Source organism: Peromyscus californicus, unplaced genomic scaffold, assembly GCF_007827085.1.
Source record: "Peromyscus californicus insignis strain IS unplaced genomic scaffold, ASM782708v3 Scaffold_17__1_contigs__length_78620276, whole genome shotgun sequence".
NCBI classification, from domain to species: Eukaryota; Metazoa; Chordata; class Mammalia; order Rodentia; family Cricetidae; genus Peromyscus; species Peromyscus californicus.
Window position 1 is genome coordinate 28,072,802 of NW_026294469.1, and position 16,931 is coordinate 28,089,732.

The following is a 16,931-nucleotide window of genomic DNA, read 5'->3' on the forward strand; positions in this document are numbered from 1 at the left end:
CAGAGTACTACCTGTCTTCATTAAATTTTAATAAAGTTTGGTTTTTTTTTTTTTGAGATAGGATTTTATTGTGTAACGCTGGCTGGCCTGGTGTTCACTATGTAGACTAGGTTGGCCTCAGACTCACAGAGATCTGACTGACTGCCTATACTTCCTGGGTGCTGGGATTAAAGGTGTAACTAAGCACCTTTTTTTGCAGTGCTGGGAATTGAACCCAGAACCTTGTGTGTTAAGCAGGTGCTCTACCAGTGAGCTGCATGGGAAGCCCTATATGTGGGTGGGGAGGGGGGCCCTCACACTTGTGCAGTAGCACTTTACTTACTGAGCTGTCTCTAGCCCCTGTAATTTATCATGTTATGAATAGTTGTTTTGAGCATCCTTATATGGATTTTTTTTTCCTGTGATAGGGTCTCACTATGTAGCATCGAGATCTGGTGTTAACTATCTGAGTTTGGGCAGTTGTCCCTCTTACTGTATAAACTGATGACATGACTGCTGTTGTATACCTGTGTGGGTGTGGGTTCACACGGTCCCGTGGAATCAAGAGGCAGAGGCACCCTGAGGATGAATCTTTAGCCTTTCCCAGCTGCAGGGGGATTTTGTGTCTCTACTGACTGGTCCACTGTAGCTTAGCAAAGGGTCCTTTTATTATTCTCCAATTTACACCTTTTAGCAAGTTAATCTTCATCCTTAACACCTCTTATCTAAGCTTCCCCAAGGGACAGCGCCAAATGCAAATTCTCAATTAAGGAACATCACCGTTTTCTGGATTGTTGCACAGCCAGGTCTGCATAGGCTTTGCACCCTTAGAAACTCTCGGAAAGATTCACATAGAGGGTAACAAGAGAAACAAAGGGTGGGTTAAGGATAGGTGCTAGCACTCTGGAGCCGAGCCAGGGGTAGCTCTGTAGAAATTGTCCCCACAACTGTTCCATGGTGTGGTTAATGGAGCAAGTGTATTGTAGATATGAGAGAACAAGCAGAGGCATCTGGAAGAGTCCAGAGCTGAGAGAGAAAATAGTAGACTGAACATGGCCAGCACACTGGACCTGGCCATGAGAGAAGCAGGAGCAGAGCAGAGAAATGGTGGGGAGGGGGCAGAGAAAGAGAGGGAGGGGAGAGAGAGAAAGAAATAGCAGGGTTATATGGAGATGAGTACCTGGGGGAGAGAAGCCCATGAGTTGAAGGAGTTTAGGGCTGGTGGGGAGGTGAGAGCTAGATGCTAGCATGGACTTTGAAATGTGTAACAGGTACTTGTGATACTGAGGGAGCCTGGAAGCCAGCTTGTGCTTTGGTATGCCAGTAGGCACCACAGGTAGCCATTTGTCTCTTCTGCATTTTGGAATTTGGGGAAATGGCGTTTCCTTTAGACCTGACACATCTCCTGTCTTTGTGAGATCCTGGCCCACTGAGGGCAAGCGATAGCCTGGAAGACTCTCCTTGGCTTCAGGTTTTACTGAAGCCGGGTACCATTTACTTAAGTGTCTTGGTAGAGCCATCAGTTCTGGAAATAATTTGGATGTAAGACTGATTCCGTAGGTCAGTAGGCTGATGACAAAGTGCTGGCACCATAGTTGCAGATAAGCAGTGACTTTGCTGAGAGTTTGGCTCTTTAGGTGAGTTGAATTAGAGATGAGTGCCTACTTTGTGTTCACTTTGTATCTCTTGTCAGTATGACCTAATATGGACAACAGGAAGTTGAAGGAAATGCAAGTTGGTGATCTCAAGTGGCAGTGTTTGCTCTCATTTCTAAGGACTTCTATAGAGACTGCTGCTATTTCCCCCTGTAAAACCAAGTGTTAGTCGGGCAGTGGCGCACGCTTTTAATCCCAGCACTCAGGAGGCAGAGCCAGGTGGATCTCTGTGAGTTCAAGGCCAGCCTGGTCTACAGAGCGAGATCCAGGACAGGCTCCAGAACTACACAGAGAAACCCTGTCTCAAAAAAAACAAAAAAACAAAAAAACAAAGTGTTCATCTGTTGTATTTATGTTACCAGCCAGAGACAGCCACTAAACTTAAGTCTTTAACCATAAGCTCTATGACCATGGCTTTTCTAAGAGTAAACATTCTGTCTGTTAGGCACTTTTAAGTCATTGTTCTCATCACTAATTTTCCTTGCTTTGGTGCATTTTTATGTTTTCATTTTGGTATTAGAAGATTTACACACTTACATTATTTTTTACTTCTGATAGTCTTAGACATTCTAAATGCTGCAGTTGTGCAAGATACACACACACACACACACACACACACACACACACACACACACACACACAGATGGCTCTGAAGTGCAGTATGGGTGCTGGAGATTGAACCCCAGGTCCTCTGGGAGATTAGCCAGTGCTTTTAATTTTCACCCATTCACAGACATGTTCTGTGGTGATTTATGGAGCTCTTGATGGGATCCTTTTCATTGAGGGCAATAGATACTGACTTAATAAGTTAACAGTGATATAGGATAGTTAATTTGAAATTTTATTTAAGTAAAATTATACAGTACAGATTTGGCTCTTCAGAAATAGAAAACACTATTACTCTATTCTTTTGAGATTAAAATTTATTCCTTTAAAAATCTTTTTAGATTTATTTATTTATTTATTTTTATTTTTATTTTTTATTTATTTATTTTTTTTTTGGTTTTTTTCGAGACAGGGTTTCTCTGTGTAGCTTTGCGCCTTTCCTGGAACTCGCTTTGGAGACCAGGCTGGCCTCGAACTCACAGAGATCCGCCTGGCTCTGCCTCCCGAGTGCTGGGATTAAAGGCGTGCGCCACCACCGCCCGGCTAGATTTATTTATTTTTATGTTTACATGTGTGAATGTTTTGTCTATATGTTTGTACACTCACTGTGTGTGTCTGGTACTTTGGATGTCAGAAGAGGGTTCAGATCCCTTGGAACAGGAGTTATGGATGGTTATGAACCACCACGTGGGTGCACGAAATTGAACCCAGGTTCTCTGCAAGAGCAACAAGTGCCCTTAACGTCTAAGCCATCTCTCCAGCCCAAGCGTATTCTTTTAAAGTATAGAGTAATTAAAAAACCTGTTTTCATTAGGCTATATAACCATTATCCCCATCTAATCTTTAAACATTTTTTATTACTATCCCTGATCCTACAAGAACCTCAGACACAGCAGCGGTAAGCTGCTGTTCTCCCCTTTATCCTAGCTACCAACAACCATTCATCTTTCTCTATGAAATCGGTACTCCAAAAGGGAGCATTCTCTATAAAGAGAAGCACACAGCATATGGTGTTCTGTTAGTGGCTTTACTCTTAGTATAATGCTCTCAAAGCTCATTTATGCTGCAGCAATTTATCTTTCTTTCTTTCTTCCTTTCTTTTTTTTTTAAAAAGGTGTATTTATTATGTATACAGTATTCTGTCTGCATGTGTCCTTGCAGGCCAGAAGAGGGCACCAGATCTCATTATAGGTGGCTTACAGGTGGCTGTGAGCCACCATGTGGTTGCTGGGAATTGAACTCAGGACCTCTGGAAGAGTAGTCAGTGCTTTTAACCGCTGAGCCATCTCTCCAGCCCCCTATCCTTTTTTCTTGCTGAATAGTGTTTCATTGTATGGATAAACCACAGATCTTGTATCTGTTTGTATGTTGAAGTATTGCTTATACCATCGCATTTTGTGTGGACATATGTCTTAACTATTTGAGAAACACACTTTCCATTCCCACTAGTAGTTTGTTAGAGTTCTAGTTTTTTCACATGCATAAGAACCTGTTACCGTCTTTTTAGTGGATATGAAGTATTAATTAGCTCATGGTTTTCTCTGCTGACCTAACAGTGTTGAGCATTTTGTATCTACTGGCTGTTTGCATACTGTCTTTGGAAAAATGTTTGTTCAACTCCTGCTTGTGTGTGTGTGTGTGTGTGTGTGTGTGTGGTTTGAGTGTGCATACATGTGTGCAGGTGCACTTGCCCGTACAAGCATGTGTAGAGGCCTGAGGTTGATTGACATCAGGCTGCCTTTCTTAGTTGCTACTTTATTTTTTGAGATAGGTTTCCCTGAGCTTGGAGCTGGACCTTGCCATTAGGGCCACACTGACTGGCCAGCAAGCCCAAGGCATCCTTCAGTCTGTGCCCCATTGCTAGGGTTGCAGGCCTGCAGTTCTGGGGTCTGAACTCACTTCTCTATGCTTGCATGGCAAGCACTTTACTCAGTGAGTAGACTCTCCAGCCTTTGCTCATTGTTAGAACAGGTAGCTTTTCTTATAGTTGAGTCTCTTGTACCTTGTCAGAATTACTTAAAATATACTTAATACATTAATAGCAAGTTAGTGGAGAATTCTTCTTGCAAGTAAAGAATTTGGAGCTGGAAAGATGGATGCTCAGTGCTTAAGAACACTTGCTAATCTTCCAAGATCAGTTCCCAGGGACTGTGTCAGGTGGCTCACAACTGCCTGTAACTTGAGCTCCCCTTCTAGCCTCCAAGTGGGTGTACACACACACACACACACACACACACACACACACACACACACACCATACATACATTTGTACAAAAACAAGTTAAAAAACACTTTTTTAAAGAAAGTGAAGAATTTGATGAGGTTAAAGTGTCACAGTAATTGCATTAAATGTAATAGAAAATGTACAGTTCTTACTCTCTGGCTGGATCTTTTATCTTTGGCAGAGTCAGAGGTAGATCTCCGAGTTTGAGGCCAGCTAGTACAGAGCTAGTTCTAGGATAGCCAAGGCTACACAAAGAAAACCTGTCTCAAAATACCAAAATAAATAAATAAAGTAAAATTAAATAGGACCCAACAACAACAGATTAAGTAGTGTGAATATTTGTAATGTTAGGGATTTCTTGATTAGTTTGGCATTATTTATCATGTATTTTTTGTATTTGTGGGAGGTCGATATTGACGTCATAGCTCCTTGGGTATAAGATTTGTGAGTTTGGTTTGCTTTGGTTTTGGTTTGGTGTGGTGGAGACTGAGTCTCTCTCTGTGTAGCCTGGATAGCCCAGAACTCAGATGTAGATCAGGGTGCTGAGCTTGTGGAGATCCCTGCTTTTGCCTCCCGAGGGCTGGCCCTACAGGTGTGCACCACCACACCTACTTTATTCAGTAGGATTTTTCACTTTTTTTTCAGTCTTTAGAGAATGTAATACCTGTGGCTAGTACCACTCACTGTAAGATTAAATGTTGTCTCTTAGTGAGACCCATCCTAGCTCTGCTTTGCTGTTCCTCAGAACACAACTGAAGAGGGGTGTGTGTGTATGTGTGTGAGAGTGTGTGTGATGTATGTATGTATGTATGTATGTGAATATTGGTACTTACATGATGTGGAGTGCCTGTGGAGGTTCTCTTCTTATACCTTGTTTTTTTAATAAGGCCCTTTCTTAATTTCTGCTGCTTGACACACTCTAGGCTATATGGCCCAAGAGTTTCTGGGAAAATTTGTCTGTTTCCAATATCACTGTAGGATTGCTGGACATCACTGAATCTCTGGCTTACCCTGGTTGTCAGGTTTGTGGCAAGCACCTGTCTCTCCAGTCCCCTAAGTGTCTTTAAACTAGTTAAATTCAAAGTTGCTTCTATTAGAACTAAGTATCACTGGGTGATGGTGGTGCACACCTTTGATCTCAGCACTCAGAAGACAGAAGTAGGCAGATCTCTGTGAGTTTGAGGCTAGCCTGATTTACAAAGTGAGTTCCAGGACAGCCAGGGCTGTTATCCAGAGAAACCCTGTCTGGAAAAACAAAACAAAACAAAAAACTGTATGATTTCTGTAGTGAGGATTTCTGGCTTCTACTGACTATATGCAACCAGGGATGACCTTGGATTCCTGATTCTCCCATCTCTCAATCTCCCAAGATTTGGAGGCTTGTGCTACCATCCATACCTAGTAGATTTTTTCTTTCTTTTTTTAAAGATAGGAATATGCTTGGTTTCCATGTTCCACAGCTTGGCCTAGGTCAATGAGGCTTAAGTGATTCTTTTGTCTCAGTTTCCCCACAAGTTGGGACTACCAGTGAGTATCATTGTACCTGGCTCCTGCAGATTTTGATTTTAAATGCTGTATTTATTTCTAATAGGCACAATACTTAGATTCAAAGGAGGGTGATCCCTTTGTTTTAGATGTACTATATTTTATAGCCTTAACCTTAAAAACAAAACAATAGCACCTTTTTAAAGATTTATTTGTTTGTTTATTTTTGGTTTCTTGAGACAGGATTTCTCTTTGTAGCCCTGTCTATCCTGGAACTTGCTCTGTAGACCAAGCTGGCTTACAAAGTTCTACCTGCCTCTGCTTCTCGAGTGCTGGGATTAAAATTGTGTACCACCACTGCCTGGTTTAAGATTTATTTTTATAAGCTTTTGATCATTTTTATTTATATGTCTATGTGTGTCTGTATGTATGTATGCCAGGTGTGTGCAGGTACCTGAGGAGGCCAAAAGAGGGCATTGGCGCTCTTGAAGCTGGAGTTATAGGTAGTTGTGAGGCATTTGACCATGAGTACTGGAAACTGAACTCAAGTCCTCTGAAGAAGAACAAGCATTCTTAACTACTGAGCTGTCTCTAGTCCCAAGATACATATTTTTTAAAAAAAATTTAATTTTATGTGTATGTGTGTTTAGCCAGCATATATGTTGGTATACCACATGCATAGTTAACAGATGGTTGTGAGCCACCACATGAGTGCTGGGTGTTGAACCTGGGTCTTCTGGGAAAGCAGTTAGTGCTCTCAACCACCAAGCTATCTCTCCAGCCCCCAAGACACATATTTTTAAAATCCAAGGTTATTAGGCCAAGGAGTATTATGGCAGATTGGGATCATGCACCAAGTGGGAATATGGGAAAGAAGTCAGGACACAGTGTATGAGTGCGACAAAGCAAAACACCACTTGAAAATTCAGACTGTTGGATTATTGGCTTATTTCATCTGGGTAGAGACATAATGTAGTTTCTCTGTATTAAACTCAGCACTGTGTATGGCTTTTCTGGTGGGCAGGCAGGGTCTCACTGTGTAGCAACCCAGGCTGGCCGGGAACTTGCCTTAATGTTCCAGCTTCAGCCTCCCAAGTATTGAGATTACAAGTGTAAGCCACTACACCTGGCTTTTTCTATGTCATTTGTGAATAATTTTATAGTTCTATTAGTAAACAACAACAACAAAATATTTTTTAAATGCCATTGGTGATCACAATAAAGATAAAATTGGTCCAAAATTTAACAAAAGTAATGGGGTGAAAAATCTAGCTCCAGTAGTATTTATTAGTCTCCAGAGTCACCATCAGAGACTATTCCCTCCCTCCTCAGTTACACTGTGTGTGCTCTGAGGTAAGTTCCCTCTTTCAGACCTGTGTCAAGGACCCGCTACATTGAGGCCCATACTGTGACAGTTAAGCTGGATCTGGGCTCACTTGACCCAGCTGATGGAAGAGTGAGAGCCTTTCTAGTGTTGACCCGGAAGTAACATGCTCACTGTCTGAGCACCCGGAGAAGGATCTCCAAGTTGAAGGGACATGGCTGGGTAGGCTGCACCAGAAAGGTTCTCAGGGACATAACAGGAAAACGTGCAAAACTCATCATGGGACCAAGTGAACTGTATCCTCAACAGTCTGCAATCTAGTTGTGGTGCATGGATTTCACTCCTTCATTGGTGACGATGGACTTGAGGTCCCACTGTTGTTCAGCAGGTCATTACTAACATAGATGGTGGTCAGCATATATGGCCTTTGGAATGTGATTACCATTGTTCCCTCTCCCCATAGTGTTTTTACAGCAGCTTTCTGAGCCCAAACCTTATCGCCAGCAGTGTAGAAGTAATTAGGTTTCTATGTGAGGAGGAGGCTGTCAGAACAGTGAGGTGGGGGCTCAGCCCAACATGTGGAGCCTCCACAGTTGTAATGGTTTTTTTTTGGGGGGGGGGTTGCTTTTGTTTTTTCTTCTTTTTAGTTGGAAATGTATGGCTCTAAAATACTGAATTTTAAGGGAGAAAAATCTTGACCTGGTAATGTTTCTCTTTTCTTCACCAAAGAGATAGTGTTTCTGAGAAGGCTGGAATTTCTCTGCTGTTATCTGTTACTGTGCTGGGGAGTGATCACATTTCACATTTCTAGGTTGCTAGGAGACAGGCAACCTATCTTACAGCTACTGGCATGGCAGACCTTTTTACCTTCTAATTTTTTTTTTTTGAACATCTATGTTTCTTAGAACTGCAGGCTTCCTTTCTGAAACCAGATTGTGTAGAGAAAACACGCTTGCTTTGACCAGACTCCAGAATTAATAAAGCAGGTTAGAAGTGCCAAGCTCGGTTGAAATACAGAATGTTACTAGCTGCTACAGATAAGACTGCATTCTTGAATAATCATTTTCTTCTCTCTTGGTGCTCTCTCTCTCTCTCTCTCTCTCTCTCTCTCTCTCTCTCTCTCTCTCTCTCTCTCTCTCTCTCTTTGTGCTGTCTTCTCATACAATGGTGATTAGTCATGAGGAGGCTAAGAATATCCTTCTAAGGCTTCAGATAATGTTAAGATCATTGATTGAGGAGACCCCTGCTCCCAGAAGTTCTTTAAATAAGTCACTGTTTGATGTTCCTGGAACATTTGCTTTCCTATAGCTATGTTGCCTGTATGCTTTCTTTTCCAAGGGAAAAATTGCCTTAGGTTATAATAAGATTATTTTGGGAGTGCCTTAAGTTTAAGTTTAGATTGTTAGAACTTAAAAATGTACCTGTAATCCCAGTTTTTGAGACAAGGAGATTAGAGGTTCCAGGCCAGCCCGAGGTACACATGAAAATCCTGTCTCAAAAAAATCAAGGCCTGGAAATGAAAGTCAGTGGTAAAATGTTTGTACTAGGTTTCATACCCAGCACTGGGAGACAAAAAGGGTCTAGATGGTAGATGCTGCTAAGAATATGGCCCAAGAACCCATGTCAGATTGAATTCTTTGTAGTAATCTGGTTACCTAATTTATAGATAAATCTGTGTCTGTAGTAATCTAGTAGATGGTACAGCATTGGAGATAGGTGCAAGCTCTGCTTCATGTCAGAACCCCAGGCTCTGTTCTGTCTCGACTCACCATGGACTTCTTTGTCAAGTGTGCTTAGGAGCTGGTGTGTTTTACAAGCACCTCAGTTGACTTCCTGTGTGGTAATACTGAAAATAGGATCAGACCCTTATTGGCTACATCAGCAAATTCCCTTTACAGTTTAACGCCTGTGTAGACCAGCTCATTTAAAAAGAACAATCTATGAGACATCTTTGTTTCATGACAGTGACTTGGGTGAGCCATCCATGGTAGCAGCAATAGGCTGACAAACACACATTTAGTGTGAGATATTTAAAATAACTGGGGGAGCTAGAGTCAGCTCTGCTCCAGAACATTTGCCTGGGATTCTTAAAACCCAGGCTTTGATTCCCAGCTCTGAAGCACTATCAGATAACTAAAGATTTAGCCACCTAGAACAAGGCTGAGATCGGGAAGGACAGCGCCGAGAGAGGTTAGAAGTTTATGTTTTCATAGCTATCTTAGTTACTTAATGTTCAATTTCTGTGCATACACTAAATAAAATAGTACATTTTCAATCTTTGTCTAACTTTAAAGAAATTATACAAGCAATGAATGTTCAGTCCCGAAATTAGAGCCTCAATGTAAACAAGGAGAAATCCTTTATACTTTGATTACCTAGAGATAGTGCTGATTGTAGATACCTGTCATTCTAGCGCTTCATTCCGTTATATAATTATCTTTTTACAAACAAAATTATACAATGCATATTGTTTGACGAAAATCAGACTTTTTTCATGTAATAGTTCTATGAATATCCAAGTTGTCAACTTTTCTTTGTATTTTTGATCCCCCCCCCAAAGCTGAGGACCGAACCCAGGGCCTTGTGCTCAAGCACTCTACAACTGAGCTAAATCCCCAATCCCGATTTTTTTCTTTTTTCTTTTTCCTTTTCTTAATCTTGTGTTTTGATAACTGGGCATGGTGGTGTATACCTAAAATTGGGAAGTAGAGGTGGAAAGTGAGGCAGGCTTGGGGTAGGTACATTTGGCTTTTTCTGTTTTCTTTTTAGATAGGCCTCATATTTTATGTAGCCCAGGCTTGTCACAACTCTTGGTTTCCTGCTTCAGCTTCTCAAGTGCTGGGACCACGGGGGGAAAATATATATATATATACATATATACATATATATATGTATATGTATATGTATATACCCCATGTGTACTCGGAATATGATTCTTATGTAACTTTTTCTTTTTGTCTCATTATTTCCATAAAATAACTTTCTGGGAATATAATACTTTTAAAAAGGGATTACACACTTTAAGACTTCGGAAACAAGCACAATGCCAGATAGCCTTCCAGATAGGCTACTCTGATTTTTAGGTTTGCATCTTTTGATTTTGTTTTATGCGTATGTTAATATCTGACGTTTTTGTTCAGTTGCAGAATGAAGAGGAGCCCGGGGAACCCCAGCAGACTGCAGGTGATGCTCCTCCACCATACAGCAGCATTTCTGCAGAGAGTGCAGGTGGGTACTGAGGCCAGGCCAACACTTACACATAGACTTGTCCAGGAGTTGCTGTTTGCTTTTGTCTCTCTCTCATCAGCTTTCCCTAAGTTGTCTTTGCCTTGAGTTTTCACTTGTAGCCCAAGGTGAATACTCAAGTTGTTACCTGACTTTAAAAACCAGATTAACACCCCCCCCTTTTTTTTTTTTTCCCCAGCTGGTAAAGAAGGGCTTTCATTAGTGGTGAGGAAATAGACACACACTGTAAGGCACATAGAGAGGGTGACCCTCTGCACAGCTGAAGGGAGACTCCAGAAGCCAAAATCCCAAAACCCACTTAAAGGGCTCAGTTTCATTCCAGCTGATTTAGAAAGGAAGGGGAAACTGAGGAACAGGCTTGATGTAGTGTCATTTGCCTGCAGCCTCAGCACTGGAGAAGTGCTTAGCAAGTTGGAGGGCAGCCTGGACTGCATGAGACCTTGCCTCAAAAAAAACAAAACAAACAAAGACACAAGGAAGAAAGGAATGAAGGGTTGAGGAACTTAGCGATTGCTTTGTTTATGAAGTTTCTTTATTATAGAAGAGCCCTCTCCTGTGTAGGAGAGAAGAAACAGTGTCTAGAGGACTTTTGATAACTAGAGTTTCTAATAATCATTTCTTTATAGTTCTTAAAAGTTCACCAGTTTTGTTTTTAAATTAGATTTATACATTTTATGTTATGTCATAAATTGCTTGCTTGCATGGAGGCCATAGGATTACTGGAACCGGAGCTACAGATGGTTGTGAACCACCATGTGGGTGCTGGGAATCGAACCCAGGTCCTCTGCAAGAGCAACAAGTGCTCTTAGCCACTGAGCCATTCATTTCTACAGCCTCAGTTCACCGATTTGATAGAGCTACTTCCATATTCTATAAAACAGGATTGTGGCAGAGTGGCGAATAGAGAGCCATGTGCCACTGCTGAACCCCAGCCTCCATTTTATCATAGGAAAATTGAAGACATTCATCCGTGTAAAGCCTTGACAGACTTAGCATCCTTTTATTATGGCACTTTGGGAAGCTGTTGACAGTTGATGTGAGATTGATTCCTTTGGTATTCTGGGACTCTGAAGCCACCGTTTTAATTGTGTGGAACGCCAAGAGATGGGAGTGTAGTTCAGTGGTAGAGAACTTGCCTGGCGTGTGTGAGGTCCTGGGTTTGTTCCCCAGTCCTGTAGGCAATACAGTTTTTTAAAGAGTAGAACACCAAAATTTGGAAAAGAAATCACACAATTCACGGCTTTCCTACTGTTCGGTCCTCTTGCTCCCCAGTGCTGGGATTTCAGGTGTGTGCTACCATACTCAACCCATGGTCATAAATTCTGGTCTTCTCTTAAATGTACCCAACTCATTAATAAGAGTTTGGATTCATTGTTTCATTCATGATCAGAAGTTCTTTATGATTTGCTACCCAGAATCACCCTTTTTTGACTAGTATTTGAATATCTACCCTCTATAGTTGTAAATTTTTTTGTTCTTTGGGGGGTTGGTTTTGTTTGTTTATTGAGGCAAGGGTCTCAGCCCATACAAGCAACTCTGTGTAGCTGAGGCTGGCCTTGAACTCCTGACCATCCTGCCTCCAACTTTTAACCATTTTAGATATTCTTTCTCAAATACTTCTGCCTTATTCATCTACATTTCATATTTCTAAAAATTCTTTTGACTTAGAGATTATAACTGGAAATAATCTGATAGATAAATTCCATTAGATAGTAGAGTCTGTCTTTATCAGTTGAGGTTTGTGGATTGAGTTTGTATGTGAGAGAGACAGACAGACAGATAGGTTGACAGAGTTTGAGATAGAATCTCGTGTATATCTGTACCCACAATGTTAGTGGGCAGAGATAGATGGATCCCTGGAGCTCTCTGGCCAGCAGTCCAGCTTTTTGGTGAGCTCCAAGTTCAGTGAGAGACCTTGTTTCAAAAAACAATAGAGAGTAACAGAGGAAGGTATCCATCGTCAGCCTCACATTCGCACACACAAACATGTGTACAAGCAAGCATACACCATACACCCAGACACCCTGTCCCACACAAGCCCATGCACAAAAAGGGGGAGAAAAGGTTGAAAGTAGCCAGGCAGTGGTGGCACACACCCGCATTTGGGAGGCAGAGGCAAGTGGGTCTCTGAGTTCAAAGCTAGCTCTGTCTCCAGAGCAATTTCCAGGATAGCCAGGGCTACACAGAGAAACCCTGTCTCAAAAAACTAGGGGGGCGGGGGAGGTTGAAAGTGATAGTGGAAAATAGGCAGTGTTGACTGACTTCTAGCTTCCTTCGTCATGTGTGTGCATACTTACATACATGTTCACCACGAACATATATGCATATACCACAGACACACACACACACACACACACACACACACACACAAAGTTAGCATCTGTGTAATGCCTTCCAACTTAGGAACATGGTCAAATACCCCCCACCTTATTTATTGAGATTTTGTTTGTTGTTGGTATATGCAGGTACACATATGGCTTATATTATATCCAGAAACATTGCTGTTCATGCACTTGACTAGCCTTTGGATTATTTTGGATTTTCTGTGTATGCAGTATCATCTGTGATTGCCAATTACCATTAAATGTTGCTTTCTGGTTCTTCTTCTTCTTCTTCTTCTTCTTTTTCCATATTCTTATTGTTTTGCACCAACTAAGATTTCTGAGAGATTTGGTTAGAGATGGTGATGGTAGACATTTTCATCTTGTTCTCTAATCTATCTATCTATCTATCTATCTATCTATCTATCTATCTATCTATCTATCTATCTATCTTCCTTCCTTCTTTTCTTTTCTTTTTTTTTTTTTTTTAAAGATTCATTTATTATGTATACAGTGTTCTGCCTGCATGCCAGAAGAGGGTGTCAGATCTCATTACAGATGGTTGAGAGCTACCATGTGGTTGCTGGGAATTGAACTCTGTTCTGCAAGAACAGCCAGTGCTCTTAACCTCTGAGCCATCTCTCCAGCCCCTAATATTTATTTCTTATTTGTTTGTTTTTACTTTTTTTTTTAGTTTATATATCCATGCTTTTGTATATGTATGCAATGTTTGTGTGGGTGCCAGCAGAAGCCAGAAGAGGGCATGGGATCCCTGGAGCTGGAGTTAGAGGGGTTTGTGAACTTTACAAGGGGGTTCTGGGAACTACTCTTGGGGTTCTGGAGTGGCAGCAAGCACTTAGAACTGCTGAGCTGTCTCTCCAGCCCTTTTTTCTCTAATCTTGAGGGAAAAAACTTTCCATAATTTACCGATGACCATGTTTTCTTTGGGTGTTTGTTTGTTTGCATTACTGGAGACGAAGGAAGCAGGTGCTTTGCCACTGCGGTGTTATAGCCCAGGTCACACTAGTGAGTATTTTCTAGACAGTTGTGGCCAAATTAAGGACGTTTTTGTATTTTACTTCTTTTAAAATGGATATTGAATTTTCACACCTTTGTTTTGAGAAAGTATCTCCATAGACCGACCAGGTTGTCCTCAAATACTTTGTATAGGGAGAGTGACCTTGAACTCCTGGTTTTTCTGCCTCCACCAGAAAAGTGTTAGTATTATAGACTGGGCATGATGGCTCATGCTGAGACGGGAGACAGTTTGAGTACAGACTGAGTACATAATCTTTTAAAGATTATTTATTTATGTATTTTATGTATATGAGTGCTGTATTTGCATGTATGCCTGCATGACAGAAGAAGGCATCAGACAGAAAAGGGCATCAGATCCCATTATAGGTGGTTATGAGCTGCCATGTCGTTGCTGGGAATTGAACTCAGGACCTCTGGAACAGCAGCCAGTGCTCTTAACCACTGAGCTATCTCTCCGGTCCCCCAGACTGAGGTTTTTTTTTTTTAACATGTTTGTATATTTCTTTTTTTTTTTAAATTACACTCATGATATTCATTAATTACACTCATGATATTAATCACATTTGTGGTATTCATAGATAACATTCGCAGTATTCATTCAATTTTTATATATATATATATATATATATATTAATTTTAAATGCCTAATGTCATTTATTGAAGGAGGGAGGAGGTCTTAAATACAGGCTTACAGCACAATGGGAGAACCCCGGAGGGCAGAAGTTCGCTACTGATGTTTTACAATCTTGCATCTAAGCTGTTAACGCCCATTATTCAGGATACACAGACAAAGAACTTCTCTTAAGCATTCAGGAGGGTGGAACCTGGCAGGGAATTAGCATAGGGAGGATATCAAGGTCAAGGTCAGCAAGCAAGGCAACAGTTACCCAAAACGGGGGCCAGGGACCTACAGGTCCCCCTTTTATTAAAAAATGAGCTTCTGACTTGGGTTGTGTGGGACGTCAGCAGGTTACCTTACCCGTCATGGAGACGCCTGCCCAGGCCACACAGGTGCTCTGCCAGACTGAGTTTTATATGGCTAGACCCTATTACAGAAGAAGAGGAGGAGGGCAAGGAGAAGAAAGAGGGAAATTATTATTCTCTTTTTGTTGTCTGTTAATGAGGGGCATTGATGATTGACAATTTCAGTAATGGATTATAGTAAAAATGTTAAAGTTAGCTGCTATAGTAGTTCACACTTCTAATATCAGTACCCTGGAGGTCAAGGCAGGGTAGTGGTAGTTTCAGGCCAGCCGGGGCGACACAGCAACAAAATTTTTTTTTTTTTTTTTTTTTTTTTTTGGTTTTTCGAGACAGGGTTTCTCTGGGTAGCTTTGCGCCTCTCCTGGAACTCACTTGGTAGCCCAGGCTGGCCTCGAACTCACAGAGATCCGCCTGGCTCTGCCTCCCGAGTGCTGGGATTAAAGGCGTGCGCCACCACCGCCCGACCGAACAAAATTTTTTAAATAGATTTATTTATTATGTATACAGTGTTCTGCCTGCATGTTTGCCTGCACACCGGAAGAGGGCACCACACTAGAATAGGGCACCAGATCTCATTATACATGGTTGTGAGCCGCTATGTGTTTGCTGGGAATTGAACTCAGGACCTCTGGAAGAGCAGTCAGTGCTCTTAACCTCTGAGCCATCTCACCAGGCTGCAACAAAATATTTTATGGAGAAGTTAATTTATAACTAGAGAATAAAAGTAAGACAATTGTTAGATGAACTGTAGAATTTTCTTTTTTCAAAAGTTAAAAAATGCTTAGAAGTTTCCTGTTATGCTACTTCTTTTGTAATAGAAGCCAGTGAGCATGAAATACAGTGTTCAAAAGAGGAAAGGAGTCAGGCGGCAGTGGCGCATGCCTTTAATCCCACTGCTTGGGAGGCAGAGCCAGGCGGATGGATCTCTCTGAGTTCAAGGCCAGCCTGGTCTACAAATCGAGATCCAGGACAGGCACCAAAAACTACACAGAGAAACCCTGTCTCGAAAAATCAAAAAAAAGGGGGGGTGGGGGTGGGGGTGAGAGATTTCTTAGAGAATTATTTTTATAACCAAATTAGTTACCTCAGCTCATCAGAAAACAGTATGAAGTAAAAACATGAGTCCAAGTATGGGAACACATGAGTATTAAGCCTTTTCTTTTTTTCTCCACCCCTCCCCCATTAATGAGGCATTTAATGTTCCTTATATTCTCTTCTATTAAGCATTTTAACATTAACATTGTTAAATTGTGTTAACAAAATACACACATTGGGAGTACATCATCTATTGTTGGACTTGTATTCAGGAGGCAGTCACGTGAGGATCATGAGTTCAAATGTATCCCTGAATAATTACTGATATTCAAGACAAAAATCTCAAGAGAATATGTGAAAACATGAAAAACAAAACCAGAAACAACAACCCACCACCCTTTCACAGACACCCTTACTTGAAAAGTGTGATCACACACTACCTGGTATTTAAATAAACAATGGACCACTTAGATGATGCGGATCCAGTTCTGTACATTGCAGCAGAAAAATACCTATCACTAAGTAAAAGCACAATAGAAGATGAACAAAAGCCACAGAAGGAATATAAAGACCACAAAATAAACTTCACTAAATAAATTTGTCACACATATAGCACACTTGAGTATCTACCTGAAATGTTTCAAAATAGAAACCACAATGCATTGATCTCCACCATCAGTGTTGAATGAACATGGTAAGTAATTTACTTACTTCAAGGATATGATGAAAAATCAATTAAATGTGATTTTTTTTCTCAAAGCTGAAGATAACTTTGATGTATAAAGTCTTTATCAAACTGTTAACATGAATAGGGTTTTTCTCTTATGAGTTTGTCCCTATTCCATAAATTCAAAATGATATAAGTAGGTTTTAAAACATTTATAGCACTAGAGACAGTTGGGTAGTTAAATCTTCATTCCCAGCACCACAGTCTGATTTTTGTCAAATTCCTGTAATTCCTGCTACAAAATCTAAGTGTCGTAACATTCTCAGCAACCAGAATGCACAGTCACACACTACCACAAACACACAGT

At 41.0% G+C, this 16,931-nt stretch overlaps 1 protein-coding gene across 2 annotated transcripts in view; it reads left to right on the forward strand.

The window, feature by feature from the left end:
* Ndfip1 (Nedd4 family interacting protein 1) overlaps positions 1–16,931 on the forward strand; it is a 50,561-nt gene that overhangs the window by 12,461 nt on the left and 21,169 nt on the right. For both annotated transcript variants that reach the window (XM_052742058.1, XM_052742057.1), the window contains exon 2: positions 10,414–10,501. In XM_052742058.1, the coding sequence (XP_052598018.1) occupies positions 10,414–10,501 (88 nt within the window). The remainder of the gene's footprint in view (positions 1–10,413; positions 10,502–16,931) is intronic.